The 17,245-nt window shown below is 42.2% G+C and overlaps 1 protein-coding gene across 2 annotated transcripts in view; it reads right to left on the bottom strand.

Moving 5' to 3' along the window:
• STAT1 (signal transducer and activator of transcription 1) overlaps positions 1 to 11,559 on the bottom strand; it is a 39,257-nt gene extending 27,698 nt beyond the window's left edge. Inside the window, exons 1-7 of one of the 2 annotated variants that reach the window (XM_026667992.2) lie at positions 11,448 to 11,557; positions 8,370 to 8,498; positions 6,899 to 7,043; positions 5,992 to 6,090; positions 5,651 to 5,740; positions 4,881 to 4,959; positions 1,618 to 1,709 (exon numbers count right to left, since the gene is read on the bottom strand). In XM_026667992.2, coding sequence (XP_026523777.1) covers positions 1,618 to 1,709; positions 4,881 to 4,959; positions 5,651 to 5,740; positions 5,992 to 6,090; positions 6,899 to 7,043; positions 8,370 to 8,497 — 633 coding nt within the window. In that variant the 5' untranslated portion in view covers position 8,498; positions 11,448 to 11,557. Of the gene's footprint in view, positions 1 to 1,617; positions 1,710 to 4,880; positions 4,960 to 5,650; positions 5,741 to 5,991; positions 6,091 to 6,898; positions 7,044 to 8,369; positions 8,499 to 11,447 lie in introns of both variants that reach the window. The other variant, XM_087949550.1, reaches the window with a different exon arrangement.
• Between the last annotated feature and the right edge of the window lie 5,686 nt (positions 11,560 to 17,245).

Raw genomic sequence — 17,245 nt, 5'->3', positions numbered from 1 at the left:
ACTTTATTGCCCCTGTCCCTATGTGCAAATGAATTAGGGAGCTGAAAAGCTTGAACTGCTTTCACATTACCTTCTGCTTGTTTTGGACTTAAGCCCTGTTTTTTCATGTGTTGCTTTGATCTGGCTTATCTCAGTCAAGGACAACTTACCCTCTATACCAGTAGTTCTCAACCTCTGGTCTGCTAACCCTGTGTGTGTGCATGCGCATTGTTATCACAGGGGATGTCTGTGAAGGTTTGAAGAAATGTTATGATTTAAATCTTGAGTTAAGGCTTGGGGGTCCTTGGCTGCGGTCCATGGCCACAAAAGATATTTACAGGGGGTCCATGGTGAAGAAAAGGTTGACAACCACTGCCCTACACTAAACTGGAGAACAGCAATGATGGCATATTGCACTACTGTGGCATATGGATTTTAGTGGCCTGATGTAGGTGTTGTTTTGCTGATGTGAGTGAGTACAAGGGGAGAAGCTGCTCAATGCTGGCTTTGAATGGCAGCTGTGCTATCACAAGGGCTGATGAACCAACTTTGCAGCTAGCCAGGGCTGCTGTGGTGAGATGCGAAGACAGCAGTTCCAGTAGTCAAGCCTGCTCTATAAGTCTTGGGGACCAGATCCCTAGGGGGACACCTACCTCCTCAGTTGCTGGAGGGGCATGCTGTTTGTTGGCCTGACTAAAAACTGGAATGAGACAAGAGGATTGCATGGAGTGAATCAAATGGCTACAGAATTAAGATGGAGAGAGAAATTAAGTGTGAGGAGCAGTTTTTGGTTCCTGGTTGGGAAAGGAGAAAAAAAAGATTCACAGGTGGCTTCAAAAAGGAAAGTGAAGACCCAGAGGGGTAAAAACTCCACCCAAGAAGGGGAGGAGACGTGGCTGTCCCTAGGGAAGGATTGGGCAGAAGACTCAGATTTTTTTCCCTCCATGGAGAACCAGATGTTCTACTGAGCAGAAGATCAAACCAATGCATGACAGTAAAATTCCAGCCCATCCTTTTTACCTGCTCTCTTGTTAAAACACAGAAGAGGGGGAGAGAGTTGGGATGAAAGGGGACGGAAACCAAATAGCTAGCAGGAGAGCTACAGGGAGTCTCTAGGAGTGAAACCTAGGAGAAAAGCTGGTATCAGGTGAACACTAAACTATATTGTAAAAACTTGTGATAAAAGCCCTCACTGTAATAATAAGAAAGGACTCCACCGGCTTGTTTATCAGTGCCAATTGCCAGCCTTGTAAAGCTCTTCCATTCAAAAAGAACCCTGTTACACTGTGGCATCCACCTCTAAGTGAATTTTGTTGTGTGTATGTTTTCTTTTCCCTTGAGTTGAAGGTGACAATCATGGTACTACATCCTCTAAGATCATACTTTCCCAATAATGCTTAGGTTGAACTGAGAGGCAGTGACTGTTTAAAGGCACTCAGTAACGTCCAAAGCTCATGATGAATTAGAATTTCCCTGGTCTTATCCTCCAACTATTATACAGCTCTGTCTCACAAACACTTTGGACTCCAACCATCGGTTCTTCAAAGCCTTTAAAGGGAGGGGAAACAAAAAAAAAGTGCCTGCTATTTACACCAATGAACAACCACAGCTCTCCAAAGAAACAACCAGCTGCATCACCTGTCTTTTACTGTGAAGCTGCAAATACATGGTGTGGAGCTGTACTTTTTCTTTTTTATAGTCATCCTGGGTCATGTTGTTGGGTTCACATTCTGCAAAAGAGATCATGCCAGAACTTTATATGTCTTTCATATTTAAAATTGCAGAAAGTAAAAGTAAAAAGGATAAACAATAAACAATATCAAACAATATCCTCTCTGGTATAAAGGGAGTGAGGTGTCACATGACCGCACACATTTTTACCTTTTTTTGCCACCATCTTTAGGCAAGACAAGGTGTAATCACAACTTGTAACCTTCCTTGCCAGCTTCGCCTGTTGTTCGCCTTTGCTTGTTGGAAGCTGGCGGGGCAAGATCGCAAATGATGACCATGTGATCACAGGATGCTACAATTGTCATGTCAGCTGGTTGCCAAGGGATGACTGCAGGGATGCTGTGATGGGTAATTAATTGCAAGGACTGGCTGTAAGTCACTTTTTTGGCATCATTGTAACTTTTAACAGTCACTAAATAAATGGTCGAAAGTCAAGGACTACTTATAAGGCTACCAAGCCAAAGGACAAGACACTAGGAATGTACAAAAGCAAAGCATAAGGGGAGAAATATACTTAAATCTAGCCCAAGGATAGGCAATTTGCAGCACTTCAGATACTGATGATTTGCAATTCCCAGACATGTGATCTTCTTCACAAGAGGATCTAGAACACGGGTGTCAAACTCAACTTCACTGAGGGCCAGATCAGTATTGTGGTTGTCCAATGGGGGCTGGGGAAAGGGGCATGACCCGCTTGACGTCACTCATGTGGCTGGTGCCTGTGGTGCCTGGGCAGGATTGGGGAGGGAATCCAGGGGTCTCCGGTGGGTGGGGGTGGAAGGCTCATCCCACAGGATGAGATGAGGCAAGGCAGGGGGCGGGGAAGCTATAGCCAGATATCTATTGGGCACCATGCGCTCGCTGCCCTTTGTGTGCAAGGTGATGGTTTCCGGCTGTAGATGCAACCTGCCAACCCCTCAGCTCCGGAGCCTGCTACCACCACCGGGCTGGCTGTCCAAGCAACAAGCAGAGGCAGGGGGGAGGAACACGATGAGGACCGCTGGAGGCGCTTACTCCAACCCACTGTATGTTTTGCTCTCTGGTTGGAGAGTAGGTCGTCACTGGTCATCACCTCGGTCTCCACGGGTCATGCCCTTGTCCTGCATGTGGAGCATGTTCCACTCCTGTACCCAACGGCAGCGGCCTACAGCAGACCCCCAAAAGAAAAAAGCAGGAGAGGGCACAGTGCTTCCCCGCCCACTACCAGGCCCAACACGTGCACCAGGCTGGGCATCCCCAAAGCGTGGCAGGTGGCGGGGTAGGAAGTGGCACCTATCCCTAGGCTGGAGGAAGAGGGCCTTTGAGCCCCGGGCACCAGTTCGGGCAGCACCAACAACTCGCCCAGTCTTGCAGAGGGAAGCCCCACTACCCCCAAGCTTCTGGGAACACCGGCCAAGCGGGGAATTTGGCTGCAATCCTCAGCTCGGAACATAAGTCTGGTGGGGGACTGCAAGACAGAAGGCTGCCTTCAGTCCAGTGAAGGGACCGCAGCCTTGGGGGCTCTGTCTGAAGGAGCTGTGTTGGTCAGGCACCCCAAAAGTGCTCTGGAGCTGATGCCTCAGAGGGTGGGGTCTCAGCTCTCCCCGCCGAGCAGCCCCAGTGAAGGATGTGCAACATCAGGGGTGTCTACTCCTGGCAGCTCCTGGGTAGCAACTCCGCTGCTGCTCACTGGAATGGGGTGGGCTAAAGCGACGCAGGCCAGCCTCTTATTGTTTCCAGGATGGCCAGGCAGGCTGGATCTGACCACATCCTTGTGTTTGACACCCATGATCTAGAACAGGGGTCGCCAACCTTTTGGACTTCAGGGACCACCAAATCCATAATTTTAAATCCCGCGGACCACTAATATGAATTTTGACTGATGGTGGCTTGCTGATGTTGGTGGGAGAGGGAGACAGATCCGATCTAACCTCGGAGGGCTGGCGGTGATGTTCTCTCTCTCTCTCTCTCCCTCTCTCTCTCACAGAGGTCACACACACACACACACACACACACACACACACCCTCCAAGGGAGCCACATTCCCTCACTAACCTGCTTTTCAGCTCCATTCTCAGGGGAGGAGAGAGAGGGAGGGAGATGGTATCCTGCGATCCCAAATAAAGAACAATTGATCGGTAGGAAAATGGGGTGACAGATTTTCCTGCAGACTTTTTTTGGAATTTTTCCCAGGGTCTCTGCCTGCAGCTTCCAGTTCCCCCAAACTCCCCCAGAAATGAGTCTTTGCTGGCACAGCCTCTTGGAGCAGGATGCCTTGCAAGGTCCCAAAGACTCATTTCTGGGGGAGTTTGGGGGAGAGAAAGAAAGACTTTTGCTGCTTTCCTTGCGTGCAGCCAAAAGCAGAAGAAAGAAGCAGAAAGAAGCAGCCCGGTGGTCAGGCAAGATGCGTGGGGCAAGCTCCCCCCTCTGCCCTTTCCACCCTCCCATCAGTACCTTGTGTTGTTTGCAATGCAAGCGACACAAGCCTTATGTTCCCGCACAGCCTGGATTAATTGCTTTGGGGGTGACATTTCTCTGCGGACCACCAACATTTTCTCATGGGCCGTGGACCACCAGTTGGCAACCACTGATCTAGAATATGGTATTCCAAACAATAAAGAACCAAGGCCTAAAATTAGCAGCAAAAGGCAAGGTCCAATGGATTCTGACAAGCTAGAACAAGGATTAGATAGAATGTCTCCCATCCTGGTTACGATGTGAGCCGAGATTTTGCAGGATGGAAAATAAATGAAAAGCTTGCTTGGAATTCTCTATGAAAGAATATTAAGAACAATTCAAGTTTCATTCAAGTTGAAGGTAGAACACTCAAAACTGGATTGTTTTGAGTGGTTTTGTTCTAAGCTCAATGTTGGGAGTTCATTTCAAGTCTACTTTGGTCAATCTATCCCCAGGTAACATACAGCTGGGAGAGGATGGGAGTTGCAATCCAGCACAAGTGGATGTGGAGGGAAACCAAGTGAGGGTTGGATGATTTGGAGTAATATGAGCACAAGCAGCAGATCTTGATGTCAGATCTGGACATTCACAAAATGGAAATCAAGTCTGTAACAAATGTTTAACAGATTAAGACTTCAACTGAGCTTCAACTGGACATGATTTCATTGTCAGGGAACAATGTCTAACATAGGAAACAACAGATTTCATTAAAAAGGCTAGAAATTGACTCCTCACCTCTGACCTGAAAGGTTTTAAATTTGAAATCATATTCATCTTGAACATCCTCGAGATTTTTTATCATTTGCTCGATTTCCTACAAAACAAATAAGCTCATCAGACATTTAGAATCACTTAATGGAAAATGGTGGTATTCATGAAAAGAAATGTAATGACTTCAATGATTCATTTCACTAGTTATCAAAATAGGCCTTTGCTCACGTTTTATCTTTATGACAAAGTCTTAAAATAGGTTCAGTCAAAAAATATGACCAAAGCAAGGGACCAGTGAATCTTCAGGCTTAGCAGAGTAATAATATGAACCAAAGGGTCCTTTGTTCCTGTTAAACCAGAATATTCACTGGAATAGTCAGGAATAGAAACCTGCTGCTGTCTAAATATCAACCACTGATCACACTGAGATTTGAATAGATTTAAATTCAAGATCTCTGGGAAATGCTACCTTGTAATAGATATCAACTAAGTTCATCAGGCTGGAGAAGGCTATGTTACATGTGTCCCTGTCCTACCTCTATGCGTGTCTCACAATCAACTGGTGCTAAAAATATGACTATTCAACAAGTTTTGTCATGTGACAATAGCAAGATTTTGATAATAGCGTTGGGAGATTAAACACTGTCCATTGTTCCCAGATAGCCATTCAATCCTTCTCGAATGTAGCTTCTCTTTGCACATTCCCTAATCTGTGCATTTGAAACAACAATGCGTTCCCCTTTGGGTTATGATATGGCAAAAAAAAAAAAGAAGTGGCAACTCTTTTAACGTACTATGACACGATTCTTCACATTTGTGACTTTTGCATCCAACTCTTTCACTTTGCCCAGCGTCGCCGTATTTTGCACACTGTCCGTTTGCATCTGGAATTTGAAATGGGAAAAAAAAATCAAGAATTAAATGTATCATGATGTAGTATTCCCCCCTCCCTAGTAAGGAAAATCATTCTCCACAGCAGGAATATTTCATGAATATTTCTTGGGTTAGTTCGTTGCTTTCCATTCTGATAAAATGCTAAGTTTAGTAGACATGTTAAAATTTAAAACTGAAGTACATGAGGCTGCACAATGATCAAACAGGATGCTGTTTTCCAAGCACACAAAGGACAACTTACCTGATTTGTGGACTCTGCAATTTTCAGGATGTTCCTTTCTTCTTGGAGACATTTGGAGATCATCACGGCCATATACATGGGTTCTTCCACAAAAGTATTCTGGATTATAGCATGAAATATACAGTGAGGGACTTCCAGCATTTTTTTCAATATGGTCACTACCATAGACTACTGTGAAAGCAGGTCTCTATTCTACACTCTCCATTATTTATTTCCATTAAAGAAATAGGAGTCAGAATTCAATTACAAATCATATACTGTATTTGTAAATCCTACGGTAATATCCTCATTTTTTCACTTCTAAGATAAGACATCCTTCAATCTCAGAAATGATATACAACAATTGATATACAACTGCTGTATACTAAGAAATGCTTTCTGTTACTGCATTGATTAAAAAGGAGCTCCTCAAATTTAAGGCTGAAAAAGGAATGTGTCCATCACACCAGGAAAAAAAATAGACACAAAAGCCACCGTCCAGACAATCCAGGTGGAATTTTCTTCTTCATAATAATAAGATATGCATGTATAACATATGGAGGTATGGTTATTAGAAGCTACACTGCAAAAGATGTCAAGCAAAAATGACATAAAAAAAATAAAACACTGAAGACTCAGAAGCTTACAACTACAATGAAAGTTATAAGCTACACATGTTCCCTTTCTTCTTCTAGGAAAAAAATGATAGAAGATAAAAGATAGTAGCTACAATGGGAACAAAGCTAACAAGAACTGAGTGTGGGAAGGGAAGGAAAGGACTCATTGTTATATTCTGCTTAGGATGGCACAGCAATTATTTTTTAAAGGTTCCTTTCATTACACTATAGAAATAATCCACACATTATCAACAGAATTATTCTAAGATGTTTTCACAAAGGCAAATTAGAAAATGCTGTTGTACACTGACATGGAGGTTTCGTTTACTCCTTCTGATGTTGTGTTGCAATAAAAAATTGTTCTCCTGGGTAAAACGGCTATATTGATCATCCAGCTGTGACAGAAGATTCTGGAAGAGCAACGTAGCCATTGAAAAATCTTCAGCAGCATGGTCCCTAGAAGATGAAGCATGCAAATAGCATTAACATATCTTCCATCTCTTTATATTGCACAAACCCCAATTTATTTTTCTTTGCCCTTCTGCTTAGGTTAGCAGTCAAAAACCGACCCAACTTTCCAATAGTCCCTAAAGTACCCTACATCTGGCAGGGGAACCTATAGCGAATACACATAAACAATACAGACTGCTGTGCTAATAATAGAACCCAGCTGATTGAACAGCAATAGAGTAGCATGATGGACAAGGGCAGTATTTCTAATTCAGTTGCATGGCCTTTTTTGCTATTATTATGGCTATATTCAGGAGTGGGATTCTACCAGTTCGCACCTATTCCCTAGAACTGGTTAACATTCTAAGCAGTTGGGAGAACCGGTTGTTAGAAGAAATTACTGGCCTAATCCTGTAAGGAAGGCAGGAAGGAAACATTCTGGTGTTGGTTACAGAAACTGCCTCTCCGTTAACCCTTATTACATTCTTGGCAGGACTAGAATTCCTGTCTCAGGAACGTCTCTGGAGTTTTTTTCCCCTTCTGTGCTGGTACTTTGCTTGTGTGGAGTGACCATTCAAAGTTACAATGGCACTGAAAAAAGTGACTTATTACCATTTTTCACACTTATAACTGTTGCAGCATCCCCACAGTCATGAGAGGTCAGGCGAGGAGATGCGTGCCTCGATGTGAATGATACTGAGTTGGCCATGCACAGCCAATAACATGCCCACCAAGCCACGTCCACCAACTTAGCCACACCAACACAACCAGTTGTTAAAAAATTTGAATCCCACCCCTGGCTATATTGCATATTGTATTGTATATGCATTGTCAAGTTATGAATTTGGAGATTTGCCTCTGAATAGGAATTACATGCACAAACTGTAACTCAAGACAAACTCTAAAGTACCTGACACGCCACAAAAGAGTCCAAGGGTTGAGGTGGAATTGCAATGTGATTACATATGATTTATTTTAAATATGCTGCTCTATACATCAGAGTTCTAGAGTGAAACAAAATGCAGGTTTATATTTTATATCAGTTGCTTATGCTAAGCACTTTCCTCAACATGCACATGGTTCAGAATTTTTGTTATGTGCTGTTATGAGACTGAGGACGTAGCTTCCTATTTCTTCATTCACAATATTTGGTTTAAGAATACAAAATACAATATGAGGCTACCTAATCCAATGGAATTTACTTCCTCAGCAAAGTTCCATTAGTTTTCAGAGAAATAATTTAACTTCTCATGACTGCTGACTGCATCCTACTCCTGCTTAGAATCAAAGTCTTTTTTTTTTTTGATAGCTCACACAAATTAAGCCCCTTACCAGTCTTGGTTTTCTAGCCACTGTGCCAAGTATTGCCTGATCTCCATAGGAAAGTTATCATCATAGAGCTGATGCACATGTTCCAAGAATTTAGAATCCAGCTGTTGAAGTTTGCACCACTGACTCATCCTGTGGAATCAAATGCCCAATTATGTATTAACTGCAGGTCTTATTTATTCTTCTATGCAATCAGTAAAATTTTCAATTAGTTAAGAAACTGCATTATCTAAATGCAAATTACTCGGATTATCTGAAAGCACATTTCCTCCTTTCCTATAATGCCACATCACACTAATACAAATCCTTATAAAAATCCTCTTTCTCTTTCATTGTTAACCACTGTTGTGTGTGTATCCGCATATGTTACCACTACTCACCATTTGTTCCCAGAATTGGCCTATTTGGAAATAAGACGAAGGACTCAGGGTAGCAAATCAACCCTGAAAATTCTTATTAATATAAGAGAAGTATAAGATACAGGAAAAATAACTATTAAAAATCCAATCAATGTAATGTTATTCTCAGCTGACCAAGGGCCAACCTTACTTAACATGAGGTAAAGATGTATCCAAATCAAAGTTATAAGAACATGGTTGTAAGCTACATGCCGTGTTAATGAAAGTCGAATAAAATAAAGCATGCTCTGTGAGTTTCAGGTTTATATGCAACTTCGAATATATCCCAAGAACACATACTGTAGCCCAGACTATGCTTGATTCAGGGTTTATATAAACTGTAGTTCATCAAAATGTTTGGTTTTACACATCAGTACTAGAGGAAAGGATTCAAGAAGGCTGACTTCTCAACAATCATACAGAAGCAAAACTGTGTTATACTTATGTTATATTGATCCAGCCAGGAAGTTTGCTTCATGTACTATACAAACCTTTTCAATTTTTAATTTAATTTAATTTAATATACTACACATTTAAACAGTGGAATGCACTGTTGCTTGTATACAGATGTCACGGTTCCAAATCAAGCCAGCAAAAGAGGCCACACTGTGAGCAGAATGAGTGTCTGTACTGGTCTCAACTTGGCCCGTGGTGAACAAGTTAAATGGTTTCTAGCCAGCAATACTGGCTTCTGCTAGCCAGCTGGCTACACAGACTCAGCACACACACCCCTCCTGCGCCTGGTTGCTCCTGGCTGGCTCCAGCAAGTACTCTTCAGGCCTGGATGGCTTCTGAACTGACCACAGCTGGCTTGCCCTCCTGGCTCCTCTCCCAGCATGAGTCCCATCACCCAACACCCATCTGTGACCCCATGCACCCGCCTCCCCCTGCACATGTGCAGCAACTCCGAAACGGTGTGGCCACTTTGAACTGCGCGTTGTCTCAGATGTTGACGTAAGGCTTGTTCCTGCAATGAATACCATATGATATTAGTCTCTGCCATAAGGACCAAGTTACAGACTTTCCTCTTATGACAGTAAGTGGGACAATTGCCAAGCAAGGCAGTGGCAGTGAGTCCAGCTTAATTTTATGAATTTTTCTGTCATGGTTGTTAAGTGAACCATGCATTCTTTAAGCAAATCCGACACTGCTGGCCAGAAAGGTCACAAACGATCACATGACCCCAAGATGCTGCAACCATAATCACCACCCAAATTTTGATTATGTGACCCTGGGGATGCTGCAATAGTTTAAAAGTGTGAGGGTCAGTCATAAGTCACTTTTTTCAGTTGTAGCATAGAATGTTTGCTAGTTGAGGAGAACCTATATTCAGAAATTACAGATATGTAAGTCAACGTAAACTACAATAGTTTATCAGGGTTCAAGTACTGATTTTTCCTCCTACAATCAAGAAACCCATCTACTCCACAAGCTGCAAGCCATCATTACAGCTACCAAAGGGTTGGTCCAACAGTCATTACGTGCAAAGGCTGTAGTCAAATATCAGGTTTTGGATTCCCCTTAGTAGCTACTCCTAAAGAGCACAAATATTACCATGCTTTCTCCCAAATTATACTAAATGGTCATTATTTTTTCCAAAATGCCACTTTCAAAAATAAACTGCAAAATTCAGCTGCAGGATGGCCTGATGAAAATGTCTCCACTAAGCTTGGGATTTAACAGTTCACCAGGAGCGACCCAGTTATTTCAAATAGGCAAGTAAAAATTGTTTTATTTTCTTGGGCTCCAAGATCATTCTGACTGCGACTACAAATTTAAAAAAATAGCTTGCTCCTTGGGAGAAAAGCTATGTCAAACAGCCTTTTAAAAAACAGATATCACTTTGTTGACAAAGGTGCCTATAATCTAGGCTATGGTTTTTCCCAGTAGTAATGTACCGCTATGAGATTTGTACGGAAAAGGATGAACGCCAAAGAACTAAATTACGGGGTTGGAGAAGAGTCTTGAGTTTCCTTTGGACTCCAAGAAGATGAAAGAAGATGAAGTCAATCCTAAAGGAAATCAATCTTCGCTATCCTTTGGAAGAATTAAATACTGAAGCTGAAGCTCAAATACTTTGGCCACTTAAATGACAGGAGAGGCTCACTGGAAAAGACTCTGAGGTTGGGAAAGATTGAAGGCAACAGGAGAAGGGACTGGTAAAGAATGTGTCAGATCTCATCAAAGCAATGGACATACATTTGGGCAAACTCCAGGCGACAGTGGAGGAGGGCGGGGTATGATCCACGCAAGAAGAATCTGACACAACCTGGCGACTTCTCAACCAAGAGCGGGAAAATCCCGGCGGACAAAAAGGAAAAGGGATCCCCTTCTGTCCTGCTTGGCACAGGGAGGCGTCTCAACTCGAGCGTGGAAAAGAGACTTCTTCTCCACAGCCAGCATTTTTTTTTTCAGCCCAGGCTACAAATCCAGGGCAAAACACCCGCACAGTGTCGACCACCGCACAACCGTCTGCACCCCGGCCCCTCACTTGCAACAGCCCATCTGACAAATAACGAGCTTAGCGATCCTGGCAGGAAAAGAAACGATCGCCCGGCGATCGATTAGCGGGATTTCGAGGTCTTGAGATTCCAGGTCTTATAAGATGCAACCCGTGAAAGATCTTGGAGGGAGGCGTGCAAAGCTCCCTTGCGGGAAGAACCCCGACTTAACGCAGACCTACCTGGCGCGCCCAGAACCTTCAAAAGAACCAGAGATGCCGCGCTCTCCCCAGCCTGATTGCTTTCTGCTAAAGCGAAAATATCTTTAAAAAGGAAGTAGCAAAGCTCAAACAGGAAGGCGCAGACCAATCCGCGACAAGCTACTTGAGGGAGTAGCCAATCAGAAGGAAAAAATGGCTGTTACGGGGAGAGGGCCTTCTCCCCGTCTCTATAAATAGGCAGAAGAAAAAGAAGAATGTGCGATTGTAACTTTTGAACGTGGCGGTCGTTTTCCTTAGAGAAGTAAACTCTGTTCATTCGATTGGAAAAGGTCATCGGCCTGCATTGTTATATACACACCATTAGCTGGGCGTAAATCCTATTGAATTCTGTGGCATTGCCTCCTACGACTGACTTCATGAATGAAAGATGCTCGCAGGAAACGGGCACAGGTACAAGACCAATTCCAAGCAGGCACGAACTTGGATGGTAAAATAGTATCTGGAATATTTTCAGAGGCACTAAGGCTTCCGACATGAATGCCCACTTTATCAACACAGTGGTGCCTCTAAGGAGTTATAATTGATCAGGTCTTCAAATACTTTGGTTTCAATTCTGAACAGAATGGAGCTGCCTCTCCGACTTTGGGGTCTGAGGCGGGATATTTACGTTATGCTCGGAAGCCTTTTGCATTTTAAACAAATACTTCCATTACATTTTAAAGTAAACAGATGAAAAACTTTCTCTTTACTCTTTTCATTTCTCTTATGCTTGTTTTTTATCTGTCTAGTTCAAAAATGTAATAAAATTAATTTAAAAAGTCTTGTTTTCAAACAACTGAATCTAGTGGTTCACCTTAGTTTCAACCTTTGGAGAATACATAGCTGTAAGAAAATTTTTAAGCCTGATACAGTACTCATTTGAGGGAGAAGGTGTCATCTAGGTCACAGAAGAAAAACATCTTCAAGCCAGTCGTGTTACCCTGTGGCTTCTTTAACCAACCGAAATCGGCCTCATACTAAACCAAGCCAAAGCCCTTGCAGAAAATCCTAATTCACACTTTGACTAGCAAGTGGCTTAAATTCTCCCACACATCCTTATAGAAAGCGTGCATTGAATCCAACTGGAACTTTGAATCTAATTGCAGTGCAGAAACAGGAGAGGAAAGATGATCTGTTGGATGGAAGAAATGTCCATCTGAGGGGTGGGTGCTAACTTTCCACGGATCCCTGTAGGTTTTGTGTGTGTGTGTGTAATTTACTAGGCTGATCAATGAAAGACTTATCGGCTGCAATCGCAACTCCCATGGCCAGGCTGATGGAAGGTTGTCCTAGTCTCCTTGCCTGCTGGAGGAAGGTTATCAGCATCTACTGTAGATGGTGTTTTTTTTCTCAAGAGGCAACTGGAGGCAACTGGACTTTTTGGGTTTTCTTTGAAGACTTTCGCTTCTCATCCAAGAAGCTGCTTAGATGAGGAGCGAAACGTCTTCAAAAAAAAAAAAAAAGCCACAAAGGCCAGTTGCCTCTTGAAATAAAGCACCACCAGGACCTGGATGACTGAGAATCTTCATAGACATCTACTGTAGTGCGGTCAGTTTCATTTCTTCCCTGCACCTACTTTCTCCAGGGAAAATAAGCACAATATAGCGATGCCGGGAAGATTTGCTCCCCCATATATTCATGCCAAGATAAACATTTTTTGTTCATCTTTTGTTTGGTTTTTTTCAACTTTCATTCTTTCCCCAATGAAGAAGGCGGATCCGCGGTCGGGTTTCACAAGATTTTTTTCGTCGCGCTGGCGGGAGGGGAGAGCTATACCTAGAACAGCCGAGGCACGTGTTTTCTAGGAAAGAGCGCCGGGTCTCGGAAAGCCATCTGATGCAACGAAACTGAAAGTTAAAAAGGATCTGGAGGGAAGGGCTGGGGGTTGGGATTTGCTTTTTTCTTGAGGGGGGTGGAGGGCAGGAAAAAAATATGTGCTGCTTTGCAAATGTTTACCACAGCTCTTTTCTCTACATGGGCGCGTTAATATTCGGCGAGTCCCATGTAAGAGCCTTTGTTAAGACGGCGAATCAGGAAATTGGTAAACGAGATGGTGCATTTTCATTTGCCTTGTCTGCGTGAGAGCCTGAGCATGTGGGTGTTTTTTGCTCACCAATTTGGGCACCTAAAACGTTCTGCACCTTTTAAAGTATCAGCATCATGTATTCCACAGATCATTTGCTTAGGAGTGTATATAATGGGCACTTTATATTTCCTCTTACATATAAAAAAAAACATTCAATCTAGAACTAAGGAAATTTTTCCTGATAGTGAGAACAATTAACCAGCAAAATGGCTTGCCTCCAGTAGCTGATGAAGCAGGTGCTCCATCACTGGAGATTTTAAAGAAGAGATTGGTCAGCCATTTGTCCGGAATGATATAGGATCTCCTGCTTGGGCAGGGGTTGGACTAAAACAGGGGTCTCCAACCTTGGCAACTTTAAGACATGTGAACTTCAACTCCCAGCAAAGCTGGCTGAGGAATTCTGGGAGTTGAAGTCCACAAGTCTTAAAGCTGCCGAGGTTGGAGACCCCTGGACTAGAAGACCTCCAGTTCCCTTCCAATCCTACTGTTCGGCATTCTGTGTACTTTTTGCCAATAAGTGTTCTAAAGTAAAATACACCTGCGTGAAGGCCCTGAAAGGGGTGTTGTATGTAAATTATCATATTCTTTTTGGTGCTTGATTAGGTTTTCCATACCAGCAGATTTGAAAGGTGTGCAAGGCTAATTATATATATAATAACACACACACACTTTTACCCAGCTTTTCTATCTCCTTGCTCAAGTGAATATAATAAAGTACAATAACTATATAATCAAGTTAATACCAAATGTATGGTACAGTAAGACCTTTGGATGAAAAAAACCTAATTTATAGATACAAGGCTCCAGTCTCGAAACTCCTGGTGAGAAACTATGTATCTGCTGGAAGAGAATGCCTGTGGGAATGGGAAGAGTTCTGCAAAATACCCAAAGCCCAACTATTTCCTTTCTAGCTATTAGCCTTCTTCCTTTACTTGTAGTCCCAGGAACTCAAATAGGTTCCATTTGCTGATCTTCAATTTACAGTAAAGGGAAATGGGGCACTGCATCCTATCCTGCAGTGTTTCCTCCAACTAGCCATTCCAGCTATGTTGTATTGTAGTTCTCATAATTCTCAGTGTGGCCACTGGCCCTACAGCCTGGGAGCACATAGCTATGTCAACCCAAAGCTGTTATACCAAATGGTGGAAGGATGAAGCTAAGAGGGCCAGCTTTTATGTATCCAACACTTCCAATTTTCACAATTAAACTGGAATTGACTGGGCTGCTTTGACTCACAAATGAAGGCAAATATGTGTCCCAGGACAATGTTGCAGAATCCGATCTGGGTCAGTCACTGGGACCAGAGGTTTAGTCTTCCAAGCTTTTGGATTCATGCTGAAGTGTTTTGACTTTCCAGGACAGGAGAGATGCCAGGATGCCACAGTGCTCATAATCAACCCCTTAGTACACACCCTTCCTAGCTACAGAAGAGTGGACATATCAGTGCTTGTCTAATATGTGTCTCAACATACCCCCTCATTTCACATGGGGAAGGGGAGATTTATTTCTTCTCTGTAAGAACATAGCACCGCTGCTATTCTGGCCTGTATGGTGGAGACATATGTGGGGACTATGGACCAATTCAACCATTGCATCCAAATAATGGGAGCTGTTTTCCAAAGCACCTGAAGGAAATAATGGATGGGAACTGAACAAGGAGAGATTCAACCTAGAAATAAGGAGAAATGTTCTGACATTGAGAGCAATCAACCAATGGAATAGGTTGCATTCGGAAGTTGTGGGAGCGTCATCACTGGAAGCTTTCAAGAAGAGACTGAACTGGCATTTGTCAGAAATGGTGCAAGGTCTCCTCTTGGGCAGATGACCTACGAGGTCCCTTCCAACTCTTTTTTTAATAGTAATGTACATGTCCTTTAATAACAATTGAGTTCATTTACCATAAGTATATCTATAGCTTATGTGCAAATTCCTTACTTACTATACTACTGTTAAAGGGCAATGCTTATTTATCTACATTACTTTATATATATACACATAAGTCATGTTTCATATTCTTTGAAATTTCTTTAGTAATTTTCACAAAGCATCTTTACTCCCTTTTTTTAACCATTTATACCATATGTTCCATATCGTAAAATATTCTTCTTTCCTATTTTTTTAATGACAGTCTAATCATTTCTGCACATTGATGTATCTTGTTAATTATTGCTAGATCTGAGGGTGTCGTCATCAGTTTCCAGCTTTGAGCAAGAGAAATTCTTGCAGCAGTTATAATATGTAATATTAAGTGTTGGTGTTTCTTATCCCATGTCGGTTCTAACATACCTAGCAGAAAGATCTCTGGTTTAAACTTGATCTTTTGTTTTGTTAACTCCTCTAGCCATGCTTGAATTTTGAGCCAGAACTTTCGTACTTGGGGACACGTCCACATGTGAAAATATGTTCCCTGGCTATGATTGCATTTCCAGCATTTGGCTAACCTCACTGGTGGGAGGTGCCACCGATAAAACATTTTATAAATATTCTCTTTATAGGAGATCAATAGCATTAGTTTGTAATTTATTTGCCATATTCATTCCCATTGGTCCAAATCAATACTGTGGCCAAAGTTTTTGGCCCACGTTATCATATTCTCTTTGACCGTCTCCTCTTCAATTTTGAATTCCAATAGATAATTATGTATTTTAGTGATCATCTTTTTTTCACCTCCTTGTAATATTTTGTCTAATTCCTGAAGTGTGATATAAAATCCAAATTGTTCCTTGTCTTTTTGTATCTTGTTTGAATTTGAATGTAGGGCCACGATCCTATTTCAATTCCTTATATTTTAAATTGGGTCTGTTTTAAGTTCACCTTCATCAGTTATAAGTTCTTTATATTTTATTGTTTTGTTCAAATCCATAGCATTGGGATATATTAGCGCCTCCATTGGAGATTGCCAGAGAGGTATTTTCACATAGTGGTTCCTTTTGATTTTTTCCCCATACATATAACTAGGCATTTCTTACCCAGTGTCTTTGAAAATAGTTATGACATCTGTTTTTCCCATCCCAAAGGAATGCGTGCCAGCCAAGCTGTAGATGTTCTATCATCAGAATTCTCTTGTCTGCCGAATTGACCCAATCCTTAATCCAGGTACTGACTACAACCTGGTAGTATAACTCAAAGTCAGAGAGGGCAAAGCCCCCCTTACTTCTATTTTATTCTGGCTTTTTTTTTTTGCCAGATAAATTTGGCAATTCTTTTGTTAAGGTCTTTGAAGAATTTCTTTCCTAGTTTGACTGGCACGGTTTGGAATAGGTATAATAGCTTTGGTAGCACATTTGTTTTAATAGTCGCTATCCTTCCCATCAATGATAATTGTATATTTACCCATCTATCAAGGTCTTTCTGTATCTGAGCTGTAGAGTTGTAATTGCAGAAATGTTCCAATCTCGGATGGCAAACCTCAGATAGTTCATCATGATCGGATGGCAAACCTCAGAAAGTTCATCATGATTCAGTTGATCATGATCAAACAACTTGACTGCCTCGTCATTACAACAAGTGGCACCTGAACAGGGACCCTCTTACTTCGGCAAGGATTTGGTGCACCTTGAACCCTTTGTGGTTTCTTCAACCTTTTGGTTTCTGTAAGTATGGGGTCTTCGCTTTCTGAGGAACAAAGGAAGCATGTAGATGAATTAGGCTATTTGTTGAAAAAATAATAATACTGAGGTACCACGGAGAAATC

Source organism: Notechis scutatus, chromosome 1, assembly GCF_049901735.1.
Source record: "Notechis scutatus isolate UNSWTSFEM ecotype Mainland chromosome 1, rNotScu1.2, whole genome shotgun sequence".
NCBI classification, from domain to species: Eukaryota; Metazoa; Chordata; class Lepidosauria; order Squamata; family Elapidae; genus Notechis; species Notechis scutatus.
The sequence above is the reverse complement of the archived record's forward strand: the minus strand, read 5'-3'. Positions and strand labels throughout refer to the sequence as shown.